Source organism: Penaeus vannamei, chromosome 6 (assembly GCF_042767895.1).
Source record: "Penaeus vannamei isolate JL-2024 chromosome 6, ASM4276789v1, whole genome shotgun sequence".
Taxonomy (NCBI): Eukaryota; Metazoa; Arthropoda; class Malacostraca; order Decapoda; family Penaeidae; genus Penaeus; species Penaeus vannamei.
In genome coordinates, this window is record NC_091554.1 from 8,414,492 (window position 1) to 8,426,991 (window position 12,500).

At 44.3% G+C, this 12,500-nt stretch overlaps 1 protein-coding gene across 1 annotated transcript in view; it reads left to right on the forward strand.

The window, feature by feature from the left end:
* LOC138861921 (tyrosine-protein kinase Drl-like) overlaps positions 1-12,500 on the forward strand; it is a 56,681-nt gene that overhangs the window by 6,558 nt on the left and 37,623 nt on the right. The window contains exons 2-3 of the mRNA XM_070122385.1: positions 5,885-5,891; positions 7,090-7,217. Coding sequence (XP_069978486.1) covers positions 5,885-5,891; positions 7,090-7,217 — 135 coding nt within the window. The remainder of the gene's footprint in view (positions 1-5,884; positions 5,892-7,089; positions 7,218-12,500) is intronic.

The following is a 12,500-nucleotide window of genomic DNA, read 5'->3' on the forward strand; positions in this document are numbered from 1 at the left end:
CTCTCTCTCTCTCCATCTCTCTCTCTCTCCATCTCTCTCTCTCTCCATCTCTCTCTCTCTCCATCTCTCTCTCTCTCCATCTCTCTCTCTCTCCATCTCTCTCTCTCTCCATCTCTCTCTCTCTCCATCTCTCTCTCTCTCCATCTCTCTCTCTCTCCATCTCTCTCTCTCTCTCCATCCCTATTTTTAAAACAGCCTCTGTTTTCGAAGGTGAGATGCGCAGCCTCCCTTTCCTTTCATCTCCCGCCATGAGCATCTTCTCTGTGTTGCCACGTTCGCGCGCAGCATCACCTCTCACGGCAAATCATCAGCCATCTGCGGATTCTGATGGATTTCTCCGCTTTGCAAGGGCTTCCCCTCATTCCCCCCTCACTCCCCCTCATCCCTCATCCCTCCGTTCCCCTGAGCCCTTCTCCCCTCACTCATCCCTCACTCCCGTATCTTCTCTCCCCTTCCCCTGGTACTAATCCCCTACCCTCCCTCTTCTCTCCCCTTCTACCCCTAACCCTCTCACTCTCCCCTCTCTCTCTCTCCCTCTTCCCCCCTCTCCCCTCTCCCTCCCTCTCCCTCTCCCCCTCTCACCTCTCTCTCCTCTTCCCTCTCTCTCCTCTCCCCTCTCTCTCCTCTTCCCTCTTCTCCTCTCTCTCCTCCTCTTCCCCCTCTCCTTCTCCCCTCTCTCTCCCCTCTCTCCCCTCTCCCCTCATGTCCACCTCAGCTCATAAACACGACTTGCGCCACAGGGAGTCCTGCTCTATATATTCCCCTCGACTATAGGTTTCCCCTCTGGTAGTAAAACCTTCTTCCCCTCGACCAGGCAGGGAGAGGCGAGGGGTTTGTGAAAAAAAAGAGAGAGAGAGAGAGAGAGAGAGAGAGAGAGAGAGAGAGAGAGAGAGAGAGAGAGAGAGAGAGAGAGAGAGAGAGAGAGAGAGAGCAAAAGAGAGAAAGAGAGAGAGAGACAGACAGACAGACAGACAGAGAGAGAGCGAGAGCAAAAGAGAGCCAGAGAGAGAGAACGAGAGCAAAAGAGAGCCAGAGAGAGAGAGAGAGAGAGAGAGAGAGAGAGAGAGAGCAAAAGAGAGCCAGAGAGAGAGAAAGAGAGCGAGAGAGAGAGTGAGAGAGGGAGAGACAGACAAGAAAGACCGACAGACGGAGAACTGGAAGCTTATAACTTAAAACTACAAAAAAGTAACAACATTCCTCTGTATTTCTATTCAGTGTATTTAAAGGTTGTAGACGAGTAGTGGTAGTATATATTTCCATTTATGTAACGCACTGGTTGAAGCGAAGGTTGTAGTCGAACCATTGCGTTTTCATTCAATTTAGCTTAGAACCGCATCTTCTTCTGTGCTCTATACCGGTCTTGTCAGGAAATGAGAGGTTTCTTACTCCTTTAAAGGTGTCTTGATGTTTTTCCTTTTTTTCATGTTATGTTGCGGAGGCGCCTTCGTGCTTTTCTCTCTTTCTTTCTTTCTTTCTTTCTTTCTTTTTCTTTCTTTCTTTCTTTCTTTCTTTCTTTCTTTCTTTCTTTCTTTCTTTCTTTCTTTCTTTCTTTCTTTCTTTCTTTCTTTCTTTCTTTCTTTCTTTCTTTCTTTCTCTCTCTCTCTCTCTCTCTCTCTCTCTCTCTCTCTCTAAATATTTATATATGTATATATTGATATATATATGCATGTGTGTGTCTGTGTGTGTGCGTATGCGTGTGTGCGTGTCCCTAGATCAGTGAGTGATGGAGCATCCACGTGAAGTATGGCACACCTTTATGCAAATTCTGTCCCCAACTCCCATTCTCCTTCGCCAATTCATTTCCTCCTCCGTCCAATAGATGGCACCACATCTTTTTTTAAGCTTCATTAGTTTATATTCTCTCACTTTCGTCGGTCGCGTCCATGACAGGTATTCTTGCGACTCGTATTTATTGAGGAAACATTACATTTTATATACGTTTTTTTAATTTAATTTTCTCTTTCTCGCCTTTCCCGCTGTATCCGAAAAGTTTCCGTGTTTATCAGAATTGGTCTATGATTATCTAAAATAAATTTAAGAAATGGGGGAAAAAGAGGAAAAAATAATCCAATTCTTTTGTTTTTCGGTTGAGATTTTGTTCCATGCAGAGCGGAGATCGTACCATATACGTGTGTATAATATCCCGTTACTTTGAACCCGTCTTCAAAAGCGCTCTTTTTGCTTCAGACGGGATCGTATCAGTCTCCTTCATCGACGCAACTTGAAAGAAGGAAGAGAGAGAGAGAGAGAAGAAAAAAAAAAAATCACGAGCTTGTTTTTACCAGATCTCTCCCCCTCCCCCCCCCCTCCCTCCCGCCCTCGTTCCCAAGAACCCGGATCTTCTCCTCTTTCAAGATTTTTTTTTTTTTTCCCCCTCTTAGCCTCGTGTGTTGTGTCTTTTTCACGACAGCCATTTTCATGACACTTCTAGCGTCCGCCGAGAAGTATTTCCTTTTCATTACCCTCTCTCTTCCTTTCTTCCTCCTCCTTCCCTCGCCCTCGGGATGACCCTATAACGCGGGGAGGAGCGAGTAACCCCTTCAGCGGAGGAGGGGCGTCCATAAAAGCCCCTTCCCCGCCCTTCACCTGTCGCCATTACGGGCCTCTTCACCTCGGGTCGGCGGGGCTTCGAGGCTTCGGACACGCAGCTCGGCGCGCTTTTCGCTCTTCTTTTGTTTTCGCTTTTTTTTCTTTTTTGTAATGTTTCGTTTTTATTCTGTTTTTTTTTTTCACGATACGTGTTTCTGTTTTTGGTGTTTCGTTTGTTCTCGATACGTGTTTTTTTTTTCTTTCTTTTTTTTTTTTTTTGGTGTATCGTTTGTTTGTTTTCCTCGATACGAGTTTTGCTTGTGGTGTTTCGTTTGTTTTCTCGATACGTGTTTTTTTTTTTTTTTTTTTTTTTTTTTGGGGTGGGGTCGTTTGTTTATACCCGATACTTGTTTTGTTGTTGCGTGTTCGGTGTTTGTTTCTTTGTCTCTCCCGCCTCGTGTGTTCCGCCGTGTCCGCCATTCGAATCTCCGTCGTTTTGAGTCGAAACCCAAGAGGCATTTTCGAACGGACAAGCGCCATGGGGGGGGGGGGGATCGATCGAGCGGCGGCGGCGGCTGCGGGAAGCGAAGGCCGAATAAGATGACGCAACTTCTTCGGAACTTCGTCTGCGGGTTCTCGATCTTCCTGCGACCTCCCTCCCTCCCTCCCTCCCTCCCTCCCTCCCCGCTTCCCGACATCCATCATGCAAATCGCCATCTTATCCTCACTCCCGCCCGAGCCATCAATCTTCCTCCCTTTCCCGCCGAAGCAGTTTATGAAAAGTATCGAAGCTGCTTCGGAGCCTCGGCGCCGGTTCCCGCCAATTTTCGTGGGTTCGATCACGGGCGTTTGTAATTGCTGGTTTTTTCCCCCTTTGTAATTGCTGTTTTCTTTTCTTTTTCCTTTGTAATTGCTGTTTGTTTGTTTTTTTACTTTGTGTTTGCAGTTTATTAATTTTTCTCTTATTTGCAGTTGGAACTTTTTATGTTTAGCTATAAATTCATCTATTTCTTTCGGGTGTAATTACAGTGGTTTGAATTTTTCTCTCTTTGCTTTTGTAATTGTTTTGTTTTTTAAGTCACTCTGCGTTTGTGATTGTAGCGTTCTTTTATTATCTATTTTACTTTTGTGATCGCAGTTTTTCTTTCTTCCTTTTGCCATTGCCTTTTCTTTCTTTTACGTTTGTAATTGCTTTGTTTTTGTTTTTTCCTTCTCCGTATGTTATTGCAATTTTTTTTTCATTTTTTGAGTTTCCATTTGTAATTATAGCTTTTTTTTAATTTATATTTTTGCGTTTGTAACTGCAGCGTTTTGAATTTCCTCCACCTTTCCTTTTTAAGTCCCGTTTCGCAAGGTAGCCCCTCCATCGTCGTTACGTATAATTCTGCTTCCCTTCCAAACACCACTTGATCCGCAGGGCAGTGGAGGCAGGATCTCCACGGGGAAATAATGGAGGTCCTCGGTCTAAAAGTCCTACGCACCGCATGCATACACGCAGTTCATGGCCGCCATCGTTGCGACTCTCGTATTTTTTACTTACGTGAGAACTGAGGATGTGATTTCGGTCTCTCGTGTCTCTCTCTTATCGCTCTCTCCCTCGCTATATGTTTCTGTCTCCATTTCTATTTCTCTCTCTCTTTCTCTCTCTCTCTCTCTCTCTCTCTCTCTGTCTCTCTCTCTCTCTCTCTCTCTCTCTGTCTCTCTCTCTCTCTCTCTCTCTCCCTCGCTCTCTCTCCCTCCCTCTCTCTCTCTTTCTCTCCCTCTCCCTCTCCCTCTCCCTCTCCCTCCTCCCCCTCTCTATCCCTCTCCCTCCCTCTCCCCCTCCCCTCTCCCTCTCCATCCCCCTTCCTCTCCCTCCCCCTCTCCCTCTCCACTCCCTCCTCTCTCTCTCTGTCTCTTTCTCTCCCCTCTCCCTTTGCTGTCTTTCGTCTCATAAGCTGCTCTCACCGCGCCATCACTCTTTAGGACTGGCCAGAGCACGCCATCTCCCCGTGCACGATACAGCAACACGGGCGGGTTTCTTTCCATTAAGCATTTTATTAATACTTTCCCTCTCTCGACACCTCCCTATCCCCCCCCCCCCCTCAGCGGAGGTTCCTCTTGTGGTTTATGGGGGTAATTATCCTTTATCTCTCTCTCTCTCTCTCTCGTTTTTTCATTATTTTGCCTTGTGTCGTTGTTGTTTTCCTCTTTTTTTCACTCTTTTTGGGCGTTTTCTTTTTCGCCTTACTATGATGTGACGGCGTTTTTTTGTGTGTATCTTATGTACATGGGTGAGGTATTTTCACCTGTCACGTGTCGGTGCCTCTGTTAATTCATCTGTTTATCCTTCTCTCTCTCTCTCTCTCTCTCTCTCTCCTCGCACATGCGCACTGACACATACGTGCATACATTCACTCTTTTTATCTCAATCTCTCTAGCTATCGATCTTGTCGGTCTTTCTGATTCTCTCTCTCTCTCTCTCTCTCTCTCTCTCTCTCTCTCTCTCTCTCTCTCTCTCTCCCTCTCCCTCTCCCTCTCCCTCTCCCTCTCCCTCTCCCTCTCCCTCTCCCTCTCCCTCTCCCTCTCCCTCTCCCTCTCCCTCTCCCTCTCCCTCTCTTCCTCTTTGCTACCTAACAAACCGTGTGATCAATCAACTCTTGACAATAGTTTCCTCACTGAACTCGAGAATTTGAGAAAGAGATCAATAGATAAAAGCACAATAAAAAGTAAATTCTATTTGAACATTTTTTTACGCTTTTTTACTTTTCCTGGCAAATAGTGGTCGTATGTGAATGAGGGATCCGTTATGCAAGCGATTAGAGTGCATTCATACATATTCATTCTCTATTGCATATGTACGTTCAAATCTGCGTGTGTGTCTAGAGGCTTTCCATTATTTATAAGCTCGGAAGAGTGACTTATTATACTCCATTTATAATTCGACGAGAGTAAAATTAGATAAACTTACATGGGTTAGATATTCTGAAGTGGAGGAAAGGTATATTCTAAATTCTTCTTTAATAAGGAATTCTTATTACTTTCTTTTTCTTCTTGAGTCGTCACGATGTTTATATATATATATATATATATATATATATATATATATATATATATATATATATATATATAATAACATTGTGGCGAGTCAGCGATAACTATGATTTTTTTCAAAAGTTAATATATTTGAAGCTTTAATTATCATGATGACAAGATTTATACTTTACAAACGTACACTTTTGCGTGGAAGAGATTACAAGAGCAAGAACAAAAAAAGAAAAACAAAAAAAAACGTAATGAAAAACATTTGGGTTCATATCAAATGCATGATCTAATGGAACATTCGTGGATAAGTAATCCCCACGTAATATTACAGATTCCTGGTATTGCAGTGATACCTGTACATCAAAAATAGTTTATTGTAAGACCCTTTACATAATGTGTGTGGTATACAGGGTACGCGTCCGTGTGGTCGTCATAATTCAATTTCTGTCTCGTAGCCTGTTCTTGTGGTTGGGTGGCAGCGGTGGGATTTTGTGTACTGTGAAAGTGGAATTGGGGGCTGGACGAAACTTGTCATGAAATACGCGTAAAACGGTTTAGATCTGTTAATGATTAAAATGGCATAATCATCCTGTTGCAAAAGCTATGAATGAATACACATACATACATATGTATACATTTATTTATTTATTTATACATATATATGTATATGTGTATATATGTGTGTGTGTGTTTGTGTATGTGTGTAAAGCAAGACACTAATTAATGTTCCAATAAGTGGTATTACAGTATCAGAAAATGTATATATAGCATACGCATATGTATACAAACATACAACATACACACACCCCACCCATCCCAAAACAGATTGAGCAGGGATTTAAGGAAGGACGAGGAGGGGGAGAGAAGGAAAGGAGAAGGGGAAAAAGGATAAGAAGGAGGAGGAGGAAGAGAGAGATGTTGGGGAGAGGGGGAGGGGGAGAGGCCGGCCCACAGCCCAAGCCTTCCCCATAGTGTATAGCGCAGCATTACGTGATGTGGGAGAATATGCCGCCTCGTCGCTGTGGTGTAGCCGAGCGAGCAGCCCCCGCCACCACGCCCCATATTTCGTGTGTCATGGGCGCGTATTTGCCTTGCCGTTTATTATTCTTTTGCTTTTGCATATTCATGTTTTCTGATGCTGAAACAACTTTTTAGAAATATATTTATTTATTCTTTTCTTTTTTTGGAGAAATGTCCGTCTGTGTGTCTGTGAAAGTAAGTGAATTAATGAAAGATCATAAACCTTGTCCTTTTTTTGCACATGTGATTATCCTTCCACATATAAATATATTTGCAGGTATGCCCTTTGTATAGTCACATAAAAGCAAATGAATAGAACAAAGCTTCACCGCATAGCAGAGATTTTTCTCTTCCACCCATCCTCACCACTCGTGTGAGTGCCACCTTCCCAGACATTCTAGTACCCCAGACACACCTTACATCCCGTCCCCAGTGCCACGAAAGTGCCCAGTACCCTCCATCAAACCCAATGTAATGCCACACTTAACCCTTTGTTCTTTCTCTCTCCTCCCGCAGGTCTGGTGGCCGAGCTGTACTATGTGAGGGAAGGCGTCATCAACAGCTATGCCCTTGACTTCATCGTGCCAGTGCCGGCTAACTTTACCTTCATCTACTTCACTTGGCACTCGCTAATCAAACGGCCGGTAAGTACGGCGGGAGGGGCTTCTCGGAGCGCCCTAAATATCTTGAGCGTTTGGTTGTTTGTGTGTTTTGAGAAGCTGGGGGGTTTCGGTGAAGCCTTGGGTGTTGTTTCCGGGTTGCAGGAAAGAGAGGGGGATTTATAAGTTCGTTAATTCAATGCTTGTCTTTTGTTGATTTATTGGTTTATGCTTTGTTTATTATATATGTTTTTTTTTTTTTATCTCACATGAAATATCAATGATGAGAAATAACTTTGTTATTCAGATAGCAATAAATGTTTTTTTAGGAAAAGGAGCTGTGTTATTCTAGCAGGTGTCAAGCGAGCCTGTCTGAGTTGCCACAATAGCGAGACTTTTCCGAGACCTAAGATGCTTTAGGCTCCCTGATCTCTTATAAGTAGATCAGCGACCCTTAGTGCCTGGAAAGAGGAAGAAAGATTTAGTATCAGGGAGTCCTTACACAATTTCTCTTCTTGTACTGCGCAGACATACGCACGGAGGCAGATATACACACGCACTTACGCAGGAACTCGCACTTATGCACTTACGCACGCAGATGTACACAGAGATGTACACACAGACGTACACGTGCGCACACACGCGCGCGTCCCCTTCCTCTCACACCGAACCTACCTCACCTCTCACCATCTTCCCCTCATTGCCTACATCATACCGTCACACCTCACGGCCTCATTCCTCACCTCACACCCCACCCTCTCACCCTCATTCCCTTATACCTCATACCCTCTTCCCTCATCTCACACCCTCTTCCCCTCACACCTCATGCCTTCATTCCTCACCTCACCCTTATCCCTCACACCTCGCGCCCTCATTCCTCACCTCACACCCCCCTCTCACCTTCATTCCCTTATACCTCATACCCTCTTCCCTCATCACACACCCCACCCTGACACCCTCTTCCCCTCACACCTCACGGCCTCATTCCTCACCTCACACCCCACCCTCTCACCCTCATTCCCTTACACCTCATACCCTCTTCCCTCATCTCACACCCTCTTCCCCTCACACCTCACACCCTCTTCCCCATCACACCTCACGCCCTCATTCCTCACCCCACCCTCTTCCCCTCACACCTCACGCCCTCATTCCTCACCCCACACCCCACCCTCTCACCCTTATCCCTCACACCCCCTTCCCCTCACACCTCACACCTCTGAAACGAAGGCAATAATCGATACGACAACGTTTGCCTTAATTAGACGAACTGTCTCCCAAGCACCCGGCGCCCGAGCGAACCCAAGCACTCAATAAACAACCGACCGGTTTGAACAGACTTGGCAAACACTGTTACCAGCTCTGCCACGCCATTAGAACCCTTGCGAGCGGCCGCTGTCTTGTTGCGTTGGATCTTCCCTCCCGACCGCCTTTTAGCCTGAGAGGGTTTTTTTTTTTTTTTTTGGTGTGTGTTGGTATTATTTTTTTGTTGTTGTTAGGATGGTGTTTTGTTTTTTTCTTTTCTTTCTTACTTTCTTTGTTCTTGAAGATTTTTTTCGTTCTTTATCTTTTTTTTTTCTTTTTTCTTTTTTTTTTCTATGGAAGGTGTTGGTGTGAAGAGATGGCTGTGCTGACTTGTTGTTATTATTATCATTTTTATTATGATTATTGTAACTATTATCATCATTATTATTATTGCCGTCTCCGTCATCGTTGTCGCCCATCTTGTTCTCTTTGTTGTTGTTGTTATCACTGTTATACTGTTTTAGAACATTATGAATTCTGTCAAGGGCGTTCGTATTAATATGAATGTGCTGTTAACTTTTCAACTACGGCATGACAGCAGTTGGAATGATAATGAGAAAAGTCGCAGTTACAGCGGAAATAAAAGAAAATAATGTGTATTAGGATGTTATTTAGTACCTTTACCTACGTTTTTCTTGTTTGTCATTGTTGTTGTTATCATTATTATATTGGTTATGATTATTGTTATATCGTTAGCAGTAGTAGTATGGCTTATCATTAATGTCATTATTTTTGTTATTGTTGTTTCTCTGATATTGCTGATGTTATTCATGTTGCAGTTGTTAATGATATTAGTTATGATCTTATTCCTACGAGTATTTGCAATATTATGATTATTGCTCTGACAGCGTCCGTTATTCTTGATATAATTAATGCTATCATCATTATCATTATCGTTTTTGTTTCGTTTTTGTTGCTGTATAATCATTATTATAATTATTATTAACATCATCATTTATATTTGAGTTTCCATCAATATTTTCATGAGAATACTATTACATTTTTCCTAACAATGCTTAAGATGTCATTTTGATTATTATATGAATATATCTTATAACATATATTTGCTATTATATACAAAATAGTATACTTTCCTTTTTATTTCATTATTAGTGTATCATTAATCACTGTCTTTTTTGCATAAGATAATGATATTGCAATTACTGCCTGATTGTCACTGACGTTATTATTAAAATCATTGTAAAATATCATCTCCATTACGATTTCCATTATCAGAATTATCGCAAAAATATTGACACTTATTCCGCTGCTAATTGATATAATTATTTTATCAATAGGGTCATTACTTGTGTCATTATCATCAGCAGTGTCCCTTCGCTACTTCATCTTTAAGTAACACCACGCACATGGGCGATTTTAGTCACACACAACACTTATACTTACATATACACATATACATAAAGACAGACAAACGGGCAGACAGGAAAATGCGAAAGGGGGGGGGGAGATAACACAAAAATAGTCGAATAAAGCCACATGTATGTAAATTCACACACGAGTGTATGTGCGAATATGTGTGTGTTGTGTGTGTGTCTGTGTTTGTTTGTGTGTGTGTGTGTGTGTGTGTGTGTGTGTGTGTGTGTGTGTGTGTGTGCGCGCGCGCGTGTGTACAGGATGCATGTAGGTAGACACATGTGCGTAAGGAAACTAACAACTCAAGTTCGAATTTCTCTCACAAGTGCCGTAGCCAACCCCTCTTTGAGAGCGCCCGCAGTCCATCAGAAATAAATAATAAGAATAGCAGTTTTTAAGACTCTGGAGGTTCCTCATAGATCAATGTAATGTGTTGGGGATGGCGGGCTGGTCTCTCTCCCTCTCGCTGCCTCCTTAAGATCTTTTTCTTCCCCGCGCCTCTCCCTCTTTTCTTTTCTTATATGGTCTGCCTTCAAGATCTCTCCTTCTTTATTTTTATTCTTTCATATTCCCTTTGTTCTTTACCTTTCCTTTCCTCTTTCCCTTCGTCTTTCCTCTTTCTCTTTCCCTCTCTCCTATCCTCCACCCTTACCTTTCCCTTCCTCTCCTCCTTCCTATCCTCTCTCCCTCTTATCCGTTCCCCTCTTCCCAACCCCTTTCCCCTTTTCCCCTTCTTCCACTCCTCTTCCCCTCTTTCCCTCCCTCCCCACCTCATCCCCTTCCATTATCACCTCTTTCTCTCCCTTTCTCTTCCCCTTCCCTCCACCCTTTCACCTCCCCTACCTCATCCCTCCTTCCCCCACCCCCTATTCCCCTCCTTCCCTTCCCCCCACCCCTTTCATCTCCCTCCCCTACCCTATCCTCCTTCCCCCCACCCCCTATTCCCCTCCTTCACCCTACCCCCTCTTCTTCTACCTTCGCCCCCTCTCCCCATCCCTCCCTACCTCTACCTCCCCCCTTCCCTTCCACCTCCCCATCTTCCCCTCCCTCCCCCCTTCCCACCTCTCCCTCTCCCCCTTCCTCCCTACCCCTTCCCACCTCTCCTACTCCCTTCCCACCTCTCCTACTCCCTCCCCACCGCTCCCCATCTCTCCCTCTCCCACTCCCACCCCTCCTTCTCCTACTCCCTCCCCACCGCTCCCTCTCCCCCCTCCCTCCCCTCCCTCCCGTTCCCCAGAGAAAAGTTCCGGTGACGATGCGGCAGTTGCAACCTGCAGGAGAAAAGGAGGGACCTTGCTGTTGTCTTGCAAGATCATGCAAAGGAAAGAGGAAGGAGGAGGACATCTTTTACTCTCGTCACACACGCCCGCGACCTTTTTGCGTGCGGGTTGAGTGTGCTTGTGTGGGCGTGGATGGCGTCTGGGTGTTTTGTGTAGCGTTGCCCGCCTGTGTGCGCGTGTGAGTGTGAATGTGTATTTGTGAGTTTTTTTTTACCATAGATGTGAGTGTGGGCGTGGATCTGTGTGTTTGTGTGAGTATGGATGTGTAAATGTGCGTCTTAAGTGTGTGTGTGTGTGTGCGTGTGTGTGTCTGTGTGTCTGTGTGTCTGTGGCTGTGGCTGTGTGTGTGCGTGTGCGTGTGTGTGTGTTTACATGATGGTGACAAGAAACCGGAAACTCAAACACCAGCACGAATAAAATAAAAGTACAAAATACACCCAAACTGTATAATCAAACAGCTAAACAAACAAATCATCGAACAGATAGATACATGAATAAACAATTGAACAGATGGGAAAAATAAACAGAGAATTGAATAGATAGACAGATAAACAAGTAAATGAACAAATAAGTAAATAAATAGATAATAAAAAAAATAACGCGTTGTCTTTATCATCTAAACGACCCCATTTTCTACAAGTTAAGAGGAAGGGAACTTGGCCAGAGTACAAGCAGTAGTAAACACAAGAGGAAAGAAGTACAGGGTGAGTACATACTGTCCCATGGAGTTCTTTAAAGAGGAAAGGCAATGGAGAGGTACAAAGAAAAAAGGGGGGGAGGGGGGAAGGGAAAGGGGTAAGGGTAGGAGGAGCATTGGAGGAGGGGAGGGAAGGGAAGGGAAATGGAAGGAGGGAAGGAAGGGAATTGAAGGGGGAGGGAAGGAAGGGAATTGAAGGGGGGAGGGAAGGGAAGGGAAATGGAAGGGGGGAGGAAGGGAAGGGAAATGAAGGGGGAATGGAAAGGGAAGGCTGTTGAGAAATGGAGGAGAGAAGGAAGGAAAATGGAAAGGAAATGGTGGGAGAAAGGAAGAGAAATACAAGAGAGAAGGGGAGAGAAATTGAAGGGAAATGGAAGGAGAAAGGGAGAGAAGGGAAGTAGAACAGAAGGATGGAAGGGGGAAGGAAAAAGAAATGGAGCGGGAAGGGAAGAAAATGGAGGAAGGAAAGGAAATGGAGGGAAGAAAAGAAGGAGCATTTAAGGGCAACGGAAAGGGAAATCGAAGGAAAGAAAAAAAAGAGTATATTGGGAGGAAGTAGAAGGGAAGAAGAGCAGGGAAATGTAAGTTCGTGAATGGAGGGAAATGTAAGTTCGTGACTGGAGGGAAATGTAAGTTCATGACTGGAGGGAAATGTAAGTTCGTGACTGGAGGGAA